General features: G+C 46.6%; 1 protein-coding gene across 1 annotated transcript in view; it reads right to left on the bottom strand.

Moving 5' to 3' along the window:
• CNTNAP2 (contactin associated protein 2) overlaps positions 1–15,383 on the bottom strand; it is a gene marked incomplete at its 5' end in the record, with an annotated part of 1,346,219 nt that overhangs the window by 108,715 nt on the left and 1,222,121 nt on the right. The window contains one exon of the mRNA XM_056106760.1: positions 12,982–13,075. Coding sequence (XP_055962735.1) covers positions 12,982–13,075 — 94 coding nt within the window. The remainder of the gene's footprint in view (positions 1–12,981; positions 13,076–15,383) is intronic.

Genomic DNA, 15,383 nt, shown 5'->3' with positions numbered 1-15,383 from the left:
TGGGAGCGAAACACACCTAATTGCTGGCATCTATCCAGCTGGATTTTAACGACTCCGAGGAATGAACTGGGCGTAGTGTTATGAGCCCCACCGAGCAACTGATTTTCTTTATTGATGTCTCCCTTTTCCTCCAGTGGCTGGTCTAACTTAGCTCCCCCTTCCCACACTGAAATCAGGCTTCAATGCTACAATAAAAAGAAATGAGTTATCAAGACAGAAAGATATGGCGGAAACAGCTATCCACATGGCTAAGTGAAAGCAGACAAGACTCAATACGGTTTGATTCCTGCATGATGTTCTGAAAAAGGCAAAATTGTGGAGACGTGGAAGATCAATGGTTGTCAGGATCAGGCAGAGAAAAGGATGCTCCAAATACAGAGTCTTTTTAGGGTAGTTAATCTCTCCTGATAGACACAGATCATTATACATTTGTCAAAATCCATAGGCTGTATTCTACCAAGAATGAACTCTAGTGTAAGCCATTGGCTTTGGTTAATGCCATTGCATCATATTATTATGGATGCATTTGTCTGTCATATTTGTATTAATAAATTATATTTATCCATACAGTTGTGATTATTTTCACTAGTTACAACAAACATACTATGCTTTGGTAAGTCTATAAACCAAAAATATAACTGTGATGTGTCAAGATGTTAAAAGAGTGCATGAGAACTCCTATTTCATCAGATCCTCACCAGCACAAGTTGTTCTTATCCTTTCTGATACTACCTCATTGTTATTGTCATTTGGATTTCCTTTAAAATAAGTGAGAATGAACATTTTTATATGCGTATAGGCTATCACTGTATCTTCTTCTGAGATGTGACTGTTCATTCCTTTTCCCAAAGTTTCAATATAGCTGTTATATTTATTGATGCTTGCATCTGTTGGTGCTTTGTATATATTGGATATTAATCCACTGTTCAAAATATAGTATTAAAATATTTTCTTCCAAAAAAAAGATGTTAAAAGAGAGGGAAGCATGTAGGCATATAAGAAAGGGAATAGAAAGTATGGAACACTAAATTTCTCCCTCAAGTTTTTACATAAACCTAAAGTACTCAAAAATTAATTAAAATGGAAGAATATAAAATCCAGTTTTTAACTATTAAGCTATAGGATACTAAGACATTTGCAAGATGAAGTAATTTGGCTTGAAATTAACACATGTCCTCATTTGTACCTTAAATTGCCACTAACTTGCTATTAACTTGAAAGAAATAACCTTATTACTCAAAAAAGAATGAACAGACTGTTCATGATTTAGGGTTTGATCCCTACAACTAAATTGCAAGAACATCTATAAAAACATACGTGATTCGGGCCAGAGTGATAATACAGCAGACTCTTGCCTTGCATGTAGCTGACCTGGTTTTGATCCCTGGCATCCCATATGGTCCCCCAAGGCCCACCAGGAGTGATCCCTGAGTGCAGAGCCAGGAGTAAGCCCTAAGCACCGCAATGTATAGCCCCCCAAAACAAAACAAAACAAAACAAAACAAAACAAAACAAAACAAAACAAGTGACTCAATGAATGACTGTTAGATCCACAAAGAATAACTTGTGCAAGATTAGAGTGAATGTGGGTAACTTCTCCTCCCCCTTGGCTTCCATCCTACTTTACCTTCTTTGTTAAGTGGGGGTTGAAGCCAAGTGTGTGTGTGTGTGTGTGTGTGTGTGTGTGTGTGTGTGTGTACGGGAGTCTCAAGTTGTCACTCTACTTTGTTTCTGGTGACCCAGAGATCTACCTGATAAGAGCTGACCTTGGGCATGACACTGGGAAGGGAAAGAGGAATAGAATGTGCTCAGGGACCAGCAGGGTCCCCTTTCCAAGGTGTCCTGTGATTCTATTCTGCCCTCAACTTACTTTTTCTCTTCAAGAAACAAACACAGACCATAACCCTACACAAATCACAACCACACACATAACCATACACATACAACAGGCATAGAACGACTCCCTCCAGACCTGACCCCCTTTCTGCCCTGTCACCCTGTCACACAATCCTTCAGACTGCTCTGTCTTTTTCCTCATTTGCCAGGCAGGCATGTAAGCGGGTCCTTGCTCACAGGGGAGGAGGAAAGGAACTTGGGGGGGACACAGCTCCCCATTTGCCTGCCTGGTTGCTGCACACCAGAGGATGAAGTGTAGCAGAAACTGACTCGACTTAACTCGTAAAATCAACAAAAGAATAATGCTTTGTTTTTGGTAAATGACTGTTTTATGTTGAGTCCATATTCCAAATGTCCTATCACTGTCCTCCCGTTGTTCATCGATTTGCTCGAGCGGGCCCAGTAACGTTTCCATTTTGAGACTTTTTTGTTACTGTGTTTGGCATATTGAATACGTCATGGGTAGCTTGCCAGGCATTGCCGTGCGGGCGAAATACTCTCGGTAGCTTGCCGGGCTCTCCGAGAGAGGCGGAGGAATCGAACCCAGCTTGGCTGGTCTGGCTGTGTGCAAGGCAAACACCCTACCACTGTGCTATCGCTCCGGCCCTATTCCAAATGATAACTCATTAATAAAAGATAATAACTTGAGAGAGAGTGTATGGCGGGTGGGGTACTTGCCTTGTATGTGATTGACTTGGGTTCCTGATGTATTGGGCTTGAATGCCCTGATTGGCTAGGGCTTCAATGACCGCTTCCGTCTCAACAGAATCAAAGGCCTTCTTTAAATCAATGAACGTTAAGCAGAGCGGCATCTTGAACTCCCGAGAAACCTCAATGAGTTTGGTTATTGTGTGGATATGGTCGATGGTGCTGAATCCTTTGCGGAACCCTGCTTGCTCACATGGTTGTCCTTCATCTAGTGTTCTGCCAATCCTATTCAGGATGACTCGAGTGAACAACTTGTAGATGACAGACAATAGGCAGATCGGGCGATAGTTGCCAATGTCATGGATGTCTCCCTTCTTGAACAGTAGTACGGTCCTGCTGGTTTTCCATTGAGATGGAACCTTGCATTCAGACAGGTAGCGAGTGAAGAGCCGAGCCAGTGTATTGATGAGTACTGACGGCAGGTTCTTCAGGTGTTCAGGTCTGACCTTGTCTGGGCCGGGTGCTGTTTGCTTCTTTACTGACGAAATGGCGTGTCGGATTTCGGAAGGGAGAACGTTGGGAACGACATATCCATCCTGTGGAATTTGGTATGTCGGCAAGTGGACATGGCTATCGAAGAGATTTGAGTAGAAGTCATGGATAATCTTCTCCATTGCCGTTCTGGAGGATGTGATGAATCCATCAGGACGTCGGAGGGCAGTCATCTTGGTCTTATAGTTGGCGAAGGACAGGCGGGCTTTACGAATACTTTTCCCGGCTTCTGCCGCATCTACCAGTACTTCTGCTCTTCTCTCTTTGAGGTCTTCCTTGATCGCATCTCTGCACTGCTTTGCGAGCTCGGACGTTAGCTTGCGGTTGCCTGAGGCATGCGCCAAACCACGCTGGCGAATTAGCTCAAGAGTTTTCGAAGATAGGCGACTTTTTGTGGCTATCTCTCTCTTGGCGTTCCTCGCACATTCATGGAGGTGCTGAACCAGTCGATCGTATTCCTCGTCAATGTTGTCAACAATGGCATCTTCCCATGTTGCCGCAATAGTACCAAAGAGTTCCCAGTTGGTGGTCGTTCTGGGAGTTCTCTTTTTGAACTTTGCAGCCCTTTCTCCCCGCTCTGTGAAGTAGAATTTTGCACGAAGGAGACGGTGGTCCGATCCCGTTCGAAATTTTGGGACAACAGCGACATCAGTCAGGCAAAACCGTCGATTGAATATGATGTGGTCTATTTCGTTGTGGAATCGTCCACCGGGAGACTCCCATGTCCATCGTTTAGATTCTGCCTTCTGGAACTGTGAGTTACCATGAATGGTCTTGGTCGACATGATGAACTCAGACAGTCTCTCACCCTGTTCGTTCCATTCTAGGCCATGGGTTCCGATGTGAAGTTCTTCAGCTGATCTTCTCGGTCCTATCTTGGCATTAAAATCACCCACAATGATCTTGTAGAAGGTGTGGTCTTCTTTATAGAACTTCTCTAGCTCCATGTAGAACTTCTCGATTTCTCTTTCATCATAATGAGATGTCAGGATCCTCCGTGAGCTGTATTGCGGATTCACTACCAGGATCTCACCATTCTACAAAGAAGTGATCGTTGATGTCAAGAGAGGGGTGCGGCAGGGTGATACCATTTCACCAAAACTCTTCAGTGCCACCCTCGAGAACATCATGCGACGACTGGAATGGGAAGGAATGGGAGTGAAGATAGATGGTCGGCAACTACACCACCTCCGCTTTGCTGATGACATTGTTTTAATAACACCAAACATCAGCCAAGCGGCACAAATGCTGGCCGACTTTGACCGTGAGTGTGGAAAGGTAGGACTACAGCTGAATCTTACGAAGACAATGTTTATGAGAAACAGCCTTGTTCCTGACGCCCCATTCGCTCTCAATGGAACGACCATCTCCGAATGCAACAGCTATGTGTACCTAGGTCGAGAGGTCAACATGACAAATGACCTGGCACCCGAGCTGCGCAGGAGGAAGAGAGCGGCTTGGAACGCCTTCAAGAACGTCGAAGAAATAGCTAAGAGGACGAAGAACCTCCGGCTCCGGGCACATCTCTTTGATTCCACTGTTCTTCCTGCATTAACATATGCCTCAGAGACCTGGGTCCTACGCAAACAAGATGAGAACGCCATTCAGGTCTCCCAAAGAAGAATAGAAAGAGCTATGCTTGGAATATCACGTTTCACTCAAATGAGAGAACGAATCCGGAGTTCTGACATCCGTCAACGATCAAGGATCAGGGACGCTGTCTCATTTGCCAAGGTGTCGAAAATCAGATGGGCTGGTCACGTAATGAGATTTAAAGACGACCGTTGGACTAGAGCTGTTACTGATTGGATTCCACGGGATGTCAAGAGACCGCGTGGCCGCCCACCTACCAGATGGTCAGACTTCTTTGTCAAGGTCATGAACGATCGGTTTGAGGCCCTCCATGTTCCCGGAGCGAAGAGATGCCATTGGGCTACACTAGCACGCGACAGGGACAAATGGAGACGTTACTGGCGCCCGCTCGAGCAAATCGACGACTAACGGGAAGTTAAGTGATTAAGTTAAGTGATTAAGTGACTTGGGTTCAATCCCTGAAACTCCATACAGTTCCTGAAGCCCTACTGGAAATGATCCTTAAGTTTGGGTGCAGAACTAGGAGTAAGTCCTGAACACAGCTAGGTATGGCACCCCCACAAAAAGGGCGAGAAATTATATAATAACTTGGAAAGGAATATACTTGGGAAAACTATGGTGAATTCACTGTCCCTGTCACTGTCCTCCCGTTGTTCATCGATTTGCTCAAGTGGGCCCAGTAACACTGTGTGAGACTTGTTATTGTGTTTGGCATATCGAATATGTCACAAGTAGCTTGCCAGGCTTTGCTGTGCGGGCGAGATACTCTTGGTAGCTTGCTGGGCTCTCCTAGAGGGGTGGAGGAATTGTAGGCAGAGGAATCAAACTTGGGTCGGCCCAGTTGGCCCGGTGCAAGGCAAACGCCCTACCCGCTGTGCTATCGCTCCAGCCCATGGTGAATTATGAATTAAAAATGTATTCAAAAAGATTAGCCTCTTTAGGTAGACGCTATCCTTTTATGAACAGCCTCACAAGAAAGCAAAAGCAAACAAACAGCCTTACTTATAGCACAGAATTTATCTTCCTTCCAGAGTCCGGGTGGGGGGGGGTGTCACATTCAAAATCTAGCCTTACTTGTTACCCCATGAATTATCTGCTATATACATTTATGCTTCTTAATAGCTGGATTATTCACACTCTATGGATTTTTAAGAGATGAATAACTCTTCCAAGCAAATATTATCTTTTATGGCTATGCCTTGCTTTTTCAACTGCTCTATAAAGAAGTCTGTGAGGAGTCCGGCCTTTCCAAGCATCTCTGGCCGGGCTGGAGACCAAGTCTCCTTGGTCTGCTTGTCATTGTGTCTCCGCTGTGGTTCTCAACCAACTCTGCCCCTTCTAAATTTGTTTCCACCCCGTGACCCCTGTCCTACTGGTTGTCTACCTAGTTTCATACTATGCCCTTCACGTGTATGTGATTTTCTCCTGTGGTCCCCTTGGGAGTTCTTGGGATTCCAAGGCCCCCATATGGAGAAATGCGACTCCAGATTGATCGTCTCCCACGGTTTAAATTTCAGACCTTAGCAAGAACGAAGGGTCCTTTTCCTGTAGCACGTCCCACTCCCCTTCCCTGGCAGGTCATCACTGGTGGCTGTGAGGTGTAGGAGATGGGGGAGATGATCTGTCACTCAAATCTACCTGGGTCACCTGGGAAGGCCCTGTATGTTACTCTGAGCAGGAGTGACTCGCCTTCCATGGATGGCTGTGATAAATGGCTTTGAAAACTACAGAACATCACACAAACATCGTGTCTTGCCATATTTCTCTGCTAAGGAGCTCCCTTGATTCTCACTGTTCTTAGGGGCCTACTCGTTGCTGTGTGAATCCTGAGTTGCTGCTCTTGGGGAAAATAGGCCAAGTGATCGTCTGCACATCTTCCAGCAGTCAATCTTTACCCAGGTTTTGGGGAACTTTTTCTCAACAGTCACCCTGCCTATTCACTGGCATTGAAGTCACAGCTAAAACAGCATACTGACACTCGCAGTCAGTTCAGAACACCTGGCCTTCTCTCACCGCACTTCGGTCCAACACTTAGGAGCCCCTTTCACTGGGAAAATCACCAACATCACAAAAACACAAAAGATCATGACCCCAAACATGGGCGGAATGACGCCTGTTATCAGCACAGGGCGGAACCAGAAGGGGGCATTCTGCTTCCGGGTCATCTGTCTGCCCTCACAGACCCACAGCTCATACTTCCTTGGGGTGGGAGCTAAATTTCCACGTCCAGGTGAACTCACAAATGTGAAATCTAGGAGTCACGATGCCCAAATGGAAGCACTTGAGAAATGGAGTTTCCTGTGCGTTCTGCTTCACTTCTGGGTGTCATAATAATGAACTTTGACTTCCAGATGTTCACATAGTGGAAACAAACATTGGTTTGTTTTTATCACTTAATCACTTAACTTCCCGTTAGTTGTCGATTTGCTCGAGCGGGCGCCAGTAACATCTCCATTTGTCTCTGTCACGTGCTAGTGTAGCCCAATGGCATCTGTTCGCTCCGGGAACATGAAGGGCCTCAAACCGATCGTTCATGATCTTGACGAAGAAGTCTGACCATCTGGTAGGTGGGTGGCCACGCGGTCTTTTGACATCCCGTGGAATCCAGTCAGTAACAGCTCTAGTCCAGCGGTCATCTTTAAATCTCATTACGTGACCAGCCCATCTGATTTTTGACACCTTGGCAAATGAGACAGCGTCCCTGATTCTTGATCGTCGATGGATGTCGGAACTCTGGATTCTTTCTCTCATTTGAGTGAAACGTGATATTCCAAGCATAGCTCTTTCTATTCTTCTTTGGGAGACCTGAATAGCGTTCTCATCTTGTTTGCGTAGGGCCCAGGTCTCATTGCATTATAACTTTACACTTTAGGTGTGCAGCATTTGAAGTCTACAACTATATATTATATTAAATTCATTGTTAAAAATTCGATTCTGTCCACCATGCAGTTGATTTCTCTCTTTTTTTTCTGTTTTATCCAATTTGATACAAACTCACCCCACCCCATTTGTTTTCAAGGGGAGCTTTCCCAAGTTCGTTACTTATTTTATTCTTCATTCTCAGGAGTAATTGGGTCCTAGCCAGTTCTGCCTTTGTTTTGCTGCATTAAGAGTCAGAGTAAGTGCCATGTGATACTGTCTGAGCCAAACACTGGCAGGCAAATCTATGTTCAGAATCATTTCTGATCCACACCTCTGAGTCCTCTAGTGGGACACGAGCACCACATCTAGTGCCATAACTAATACTATGTCTAATACTATTTTAATGCCACATCTGGTACTGGAATCCAGTACTCCTAGTATTGCTGGTACCACCTGTCTCACTGCAGGTACACAGGACACCTGTAGAGCTCTGTTAGCAGACTGGAGCTGGAATCTCAAGCATCCAATGCCACAACCTTTCCTCAAAACAAACTCATACTTTAGTTTCACCTTCAAATAAAAGATTTGCATTGGCAGCTGCTTGATTTGGATGTTAAAAGTCAGCTTTTGTTAAGAGATCCAGTTGGGAAAAGAAATAGTCAAAATGTCATTATTTGCAAATAATTATTCAGACTCACAATTGAATCTCAAAATGGATTAGCTCCTACAGAGATGTCTCTGGACTCCAATCATTTACAGTTTTAGAATTCCAGGAGCATACGACCACTCATGATATTCATACTAAGCAATAGACAATAAATTATCTAGCATGTACCTGTGGCAGGCAGGCTTAACTGGTGGTGGGAAAATTTGAAATAATGGCCAAAATGACCATTGTAACCTCAATTATTATAAACATTTAATTTAACTCCCAAGAGAGTTAACATTTAACTCTATTATAAACATTTAATTTAACTCCCGGCCCCCATGCCTGGCTGTCCTCACCAGGGCCCCTTAGAGGGGAGTGGGTTGAGTTTCCCTCCCCGCCCCGAGCAGAGCCCCGGCAGCCGAAGACCTCCAGAACCAGCCACCACCATGCTGAGACCACTCTCCACACATATGAAGGTACCGGCAGAGGAACAAAGGCATGCCGGTCCCGGGGCTGAGATCTCCAAGCCTGCTCGGATCGGGGCTGAGCATCCTCCACCCAGATCCTCCATCTTCCAGTATGCAGGGGTCACACCCACCAACTGCCTCTGGCACCAGGTAATCCCATCAACAGCCAAGACCCAGAGACTATAAAACCCAGCTCCTGGAAGACATCTTTTATCTCATTCTTGCTTTGGACAACTTGGCAGGCTACTGAATGTAACCTGCCCACACGGCAGAGTCTGGCAAACTCCCCGTGGCGTACCCAATATGCCAAATACCAGTAACAATGATGGGTCTCATTCTCCTAACCCTGAAAGAGCCTTGAATATGGCACGTTTTAAAACCTCAGGGCTAGGACGAAGGAGACGTTACTGGTGCCTGCTTGAGGCAATCGACAAACAACAGGATGATCATGATTGTGAATTTAACTCCCATCAAAATCCCAAATAACATTTTTAGGAACTTTAGAATGATCCTTATAAAATTTGTATGGGACCACAAAGAACCCCAAAGAGCCAAAGCCACTCTGAGAAATAAGGAATTGCTAGATTTTGCATTGTTTGATTTGAAACTATACTATAAAACTCTAGTAATCAAAGCAGCATGGCAATAGACTAAGGATAGCCTCTCAGATCAATCACCTAAACTTGAGAAGCTATTAATAAACCCTAAGATATATGGACAGTTAATTTATGACAGAAAATATGGGACCATAAAATGAACTAAGTATAACCTCTTCAAATTAATGGTGCTGGGAAAGCAGGATAGCTACATATAAAAAACATGAAACTGGATCCGTAGCTTGAACCTATATAAAAACCAATTCAATGATCCAACCCAAAGCATGCACTTCAGTTCATCGAGCTCCTTCTGCCCTCAGCCTTGCAACTATTTATCATATTTTCTTGGGTGACCAGCCCAGATCATGAACACACAGTTGTTGAACTTGGCCTGCAACTTTGACCTAATCAGTCAACTTTCGTGGGTCCCGTTTACCTCAGTGGTGATGTGGCAAATCTAAAACAAAGCCTCCCTACGAAGGCAAAAGTAATGAGAAGACACATTCCAACAGATTTCTAAGAACGAAGGTCATTAGTGCCAGTAATGAAGAGATGCTGACTTGGAATCATCCCTCAGCTGGCAAATGCCCTCTCCACAGAGGATTCCTTTCAGCTTAAAGAAGAATCCGGAAGCGAAGACTATGTTTTAATTTCCTCTAGGACATGAAGCATTAGATCTAATTGCTTCTCTTCAGTTCTGATATTATTTCTCGCCTATCACTTAAACGGCACCCTCACTGGGACCTTCCTACACCTTCAATCATTATGATAAAAGCCACAGGCAACAAAGCAGAGATTTCCACGAATGATCTCCCACTTGTTCATTGATCAATTTTGTGGTGTTTGACACTCAGGAGAAAGTGACGGATCACCAGGCTGTGTGTGACTCTAAAATTAGGACCAGGTGACACGGCACCACACTGTGCTTTATCTCCGTAAAGAAATACTTTCCACCGACCTTCCCTGTGGGAGACGCATGACACACAATGTCTGTCTAAGCTGGAGTAAGTAGTTAATCTCTCTTTTCCCTGCCTCCCTACTGGGGAAGGTGGAAAAGTCCAGGGAGAATGGGAAGACCACCAGAGCTGGAGTGATAGCACAGCGGGGAGGGCGTTTGCCTTGCAGGTGATCGATCTGGGTTCAATCCCCAGCATCCCATATGGTCCCCCAAGTACCACCAGGAGTGATCCCTGAGTGCAGAGCCAGGAGTAATCCCTGCACATTGGTCCTGTACATCGCTGGTGTGACTCAAAAAGACAAAATAAAAAAAAATAGAATGGAGAGATGGTGGAGCAACCATTTCCTCCAGCGACCACTGCGCAGCCTGGGACTCGCCGTGACACAGGAACTCTAGACCCCTCTATTGTCTCTTCTGCCCCCAATGCTGCCTTTGATGGGGAGCTTTGAAAATGCTCTCGGCCCTGGATCACCAGGAAGTCCCAGATGGAGGTAGGTGCCACATCCTGCCTCCTTCAGAGGGAACCCCGGTGACCATGAGCCTCTACAAGCATAGCTTGGTTATGCAGGAACCAGGACTCTTACTCCAAACCGCGCGGCCACTTACACAGCTGCGCGACATCTCCTTATATATAAAGTGATCAATGGAAAGTAAATTATCCAACATTTCACCCTGAAAATCAGGCTTAACTCTTTTACAAACCACAACACCCAACAGGAAAGAGAGAACAAAAGGGAATGCCCTGCCACAGAGGCAGGGTGGGATGGGGGTGGGGTGGGGGGTGGGAGGGTTACTGGGATTCATGGTGGTGGGAAATGGTTACTGGGGGAGGGATGGGTATTCATTATTATTCATCATTATTCATCATCCTGTTATTCGTCGATTGCCTCGAGCAGGCCCCAGTAACGTCTCTTTCATCCTAGCCCTGAGATTATATTCAAGGCTCTTTAGGAGAATGAGACCCATCATTGTTACTGGTATTTGGCATATTTTGGTACACCACGGGGAGTTTGCCAGACTTTGCCCTGTGGGCAGGCTACATTCGATAGCCTGTAAGTTTGTCCAAAGTAGGACAAAGTAGGGTATTCAAAATAAATAAATAAATTTAATAAAAAAAAAAGAAAAGAAAATGATCTTGGCCCTGTCCCAGCTACAGGACAAGGGGCACTGGCTGGGAGACTGGCCAGGGAGTGGCTGCCATCCCAGCACTCTCACCGCACTGTCCTCCTTCTGCGAGCTCCTGGAATCAGTGACGGGACACCCCCCTTTCTCCGTTTCCCCACCTGGAAGCAGGAGGACCCCAGAAGCAGGGTCAGGCTCCTGCTCTCCCACGCTGACCCTGAGCCTGGACGGGACAGCCTCCAGCTTCTGGCCGTTCCTGGTGACATTTTCGGTCACCTCGGCTGTTCAGCTGAGCTGCTCCTGTGGCCAGTGGGCGGAGGCCATGGAGGCCACTGACCGCCTGGGATGTACACACAGTCCCTGTAGCCAAGAGAGCTCTCACAGCTGGAGCACGACAGTGTTGGGGGCACTTTCCACTGGGTCACGCTGCACTTTAGGGAAAGTCATTTTCTGAGCTTCTGTCACTCTCATGCCACACGGGTACCTGGCCTGGGAGTGGCGGGGTGGGAGGGGAAGGGGCTTATCCTACAACACAGATCATGACGGCTGGCACAGTACAAACATTGCCCCCCAGCCCCCCCCCCCGGCCTAGGTGCTCCTTTTTAATTTATTGCTTTTATTGGGTCATACTAAGTGATGTTCAAGGGTTGCTTCTGGCTCTGCACTCAGGAATTAACTCCCGGTGGTGCTCAGGGGACCCTATGGGACGCCGGGAATTGAACTTGGGTTGACTGCATGTAAGGCAAGTGCCCTCCCTGCTGTACTATCGCTCTGGTCCTCCTTTTCTTTTATTTCCATGCTGGGCACTGTGATGGATACTCCTGAAGATGTTTGAGCTAAATAGGAAGTTCATTTTTCTCCTCTGCAATCTCTGCTGAGTTCTCTCTGCATGCTTAGATGTGACTGCTACGAACAAGATTGGAGCCTTTCATTTTTTTTTTTTGGTTTGACATTTTCAAATTTAGGCTAACCAAGCTGTCGATGGTAGAATTTTAGACCTACCATATTCCAACTCCAATCCTGTCACCAGTGTCAATGTCACTCTGCCAATGTCCCTCCACACCCTCCTCTCCACTCACACGGCATATGTAACAGGTCTCATTACTACAGCGTGGGTCTGTGCTTGTAGTAAGTACCGTTGGTTCCAGTGGTTGAGATAGATGCAGACATCGTGTCTCTACATAACCGACATGCCCAAGGCTGAATTGTATCTACATAACCGACGTGCCCAAGGCTGAATTGTAGGCAGAGAGCTCTTTCCCAAAGCAAAGAGCATGTTTGAGGGTGGAATCCAAGAGCAGATATTGGTTCACCTCTGTTCAGTTCACATTGCAGCCCAGATCATCCCCAGGGACCCAGGGACGTGCCTACCAGCATCACTGGGTGACACTCTGGTCACGGCCACCAAGTGTGCCGGTGACCGAGGAGCTGTAGGTAGGTCTGAGGACACTTCTCAGCAACGCAGAGGAAACCACACAACTTTGTTTGCATTGAGAAGATGCTGGTGACTGAACCCCACTAACAAAACACAATCGAAAATCCAAACTCCCATTCCCACCCAGCTTTTTTTTTTTTTTTGTGGCTTTGTAGCAAGCGTGCTTGGGACACGCCTTGGGGCCAGAAGCCTCAGGTGCTTACCTATCACTTTCCCGAGGAAGAGCGACTTGGGGGAGTTGAAGAGGGTGTCAGAGGAGCTGGGCAGGTGGTACGTCACAGTGGGGTAATGGTCCAGCTGCAGAAAGAAACAAGAGACCCTTGAGAAGATCATCAGGACATCACATTAGAAGGGAGACATCACCATACAGGGGGGACATCACCTTACAGGGGGGACATCACATTAGAAGGAGGACATCACCTTACAGGGAGGACATCACCATACAGGGAGGACATCACATTAGAGGGAGGACATCACCTTACAGGAGGGACATCACCTTACGGTGGGACGTCACTTACAGGGAGGGTGCGTGGCACCGGGGAGACTGGCCCTGAACACCAGGGAGCACTAGACATGGGCACTGGAGTTCTTTTTAAATTTTTATTGAGTCACCATGAGATACAGTTACAAATCTGTTCATGATCGGGTTTCAGTCATACACTCATCCAACACCCGTCCCTCCACCAGTGTTCATTTCCCAGTCCCAGTGTCCCAGTGTCCCCCCTGTCTCTATGGCTCTAAGGCAGGCTCTCCCTCTCTCTCTCTTTCTCTCTCTCCCTTTCTCATCCTCTTTCCCTCCCTGCTTCCCTCCCTCCCTCTCCCCCTCTCTCTCCTTTTGGACATTGCAGTTTACAATACAGGTTCTATGAGGTTATCATGTTTGTTTCTTTACCTACTTTTAATATTTTAATATATTTTTTCCTTTTGGGGTCATACCCAGCAATGCTCAGGGGATAACTCCTGGCTCTGCACTCAGGAATTACTCCTGGTGGTGCTCAGGGGACCATATGGGATGCTGGGAATCGAACCCAGGTTGGCCGCATGCAAGACAATCGCCCTACCCGCTGTGCTATCACTCCAGCCCCTCTTTACCTGCTTTTAGCATACAGCTTTATTTATTTATTTATTTATTTATTTATTTATTTTTGGGTCACACCCAGGATGCTCAGGGGTTACTCCTGGCTCTGCACTCAGGAATTACTCCTGGCAGTGCTGGGGGGGGGGGGGGTGGAATATGGGATGCCGGAGATAGAACCTGGGTCAGCTGTGTGCAAGGAAAACATCGTCCCTGCTATACTCTTGCTCTGGTCCTGCATGCAGTTCTTTTTTTTTTTTTCTTTTTTCTCTCTCAAGTGTGTTTTTATTTCCACCCCTTTCGGAGAGCCCGGCAAGCTACCGAGAGTATCTCACCCGCACGTCAGAGCCTGGCAAGCTCCCCGTGACGTATTTGATATGCCAGACACAGTAACAACAAGTCTCACGATGGAGTCATTACTGGGCCCGCTCGAGCAAATCGATGAACAACGGGAGGACCGTGACTGTGACCATGTTTTTATTTATTTATTTATTTATTTAATTTATTAGTGAAACACCATGAGGTACAGTTGTAGACTTACAAATTTTTGTGCTTGGGTTTCAGTTATACAATGATCGAGTACCCATCCCTCCACCAGTGCCCATTCTCTACCACCACGGGTCCCAGTATTCCTCCCACCCCCCATCCCCCTCATCCCACCCTGCCTCTGTAGCAGGGCATTCCCTTTTGTTCTCTCTCTCTCCTTTTGGGTGTTGTGGTTTGCAAGAGAGGCACTGAGTGGCAATCATGTTTGGTCTATAGTCTACTAAGAAATCTGTAAATGGCTGTGATCAATTAATTGTAAACACCACTGCACTCGGACCAGCCTGCATGCAGTTCTTATCCAGAGTGATCATTTCCAACCTTCATTGACTTAGTGATCCCTTCTCTACCCATCTGCCCTCTCCGCCAGCACTTGAGGCCGGCTTCCAACCGTGGACCCATCCTCCTGACTCTTGTTTCTAGTTCTCCCCGGCTCCTCTGAAAGCAGCCCAAGAGGTAAGGGAAGAACCTCCAAATTGTCCCCCAGCACCTGCACGTTTTCTGCGGACCTGCTGGGTTCAAACTCTCGCTCATTTCAGTTCCGTTTTTTGGGGCCACACCTGGTAATACTGAGGGTTTACTCCTGGCTCTGCGCTCAGAATCATTCTTTTTTTTTTTTTTTGAGTTACACCTGGCGATGCTCAGGGGTTACTCCTGGCTCATGCACTCAGAAATTTACTCCTGACGGTGCTTGGGGGACCATATGGGATGCTGGGAATTGAACCCAGATTGGCTGCTTGCAAGGCAAATGCCCTACCTGCTGTGCTATTGCTCCAGCCCCTCGGAATCACTTTCAGTGGGTGCCGGGAGGCACGGGGGTGGGTATGAATCACCCAGACGGTGACTTGTGCCATGAGGAAACAGCAAAGAGGCCCACCACCCTCTCCTAGCCAAGAAGGCGCCATCAGGACTACCCAGCTCGGTATCACCCAGAGAGGAACATTTGAGACACCCTGTTGAGGATATTTGATGAACTCGAAACAACGG

This window comes from Sorex fumeus, unplaced genomic scaffold (genome assembly GCF_029834395.1).
Source record: "Sorex fumeus unplaced genomic scaffold, SorFum_2.1 ptg000143l, whole genome shotgun sequence".
Lineage (NCBI taxonomy): Eukaryota > Metazoa > Chordata > Mammalia > Eulipotyphla > Soricidae > Sorex > Sorex fumeus.
The sequence above is the reverse complement of the archived record's forward strand: the minus strand, read 5'-3'. Positions and strand labels throughout refer to the sequence as shown.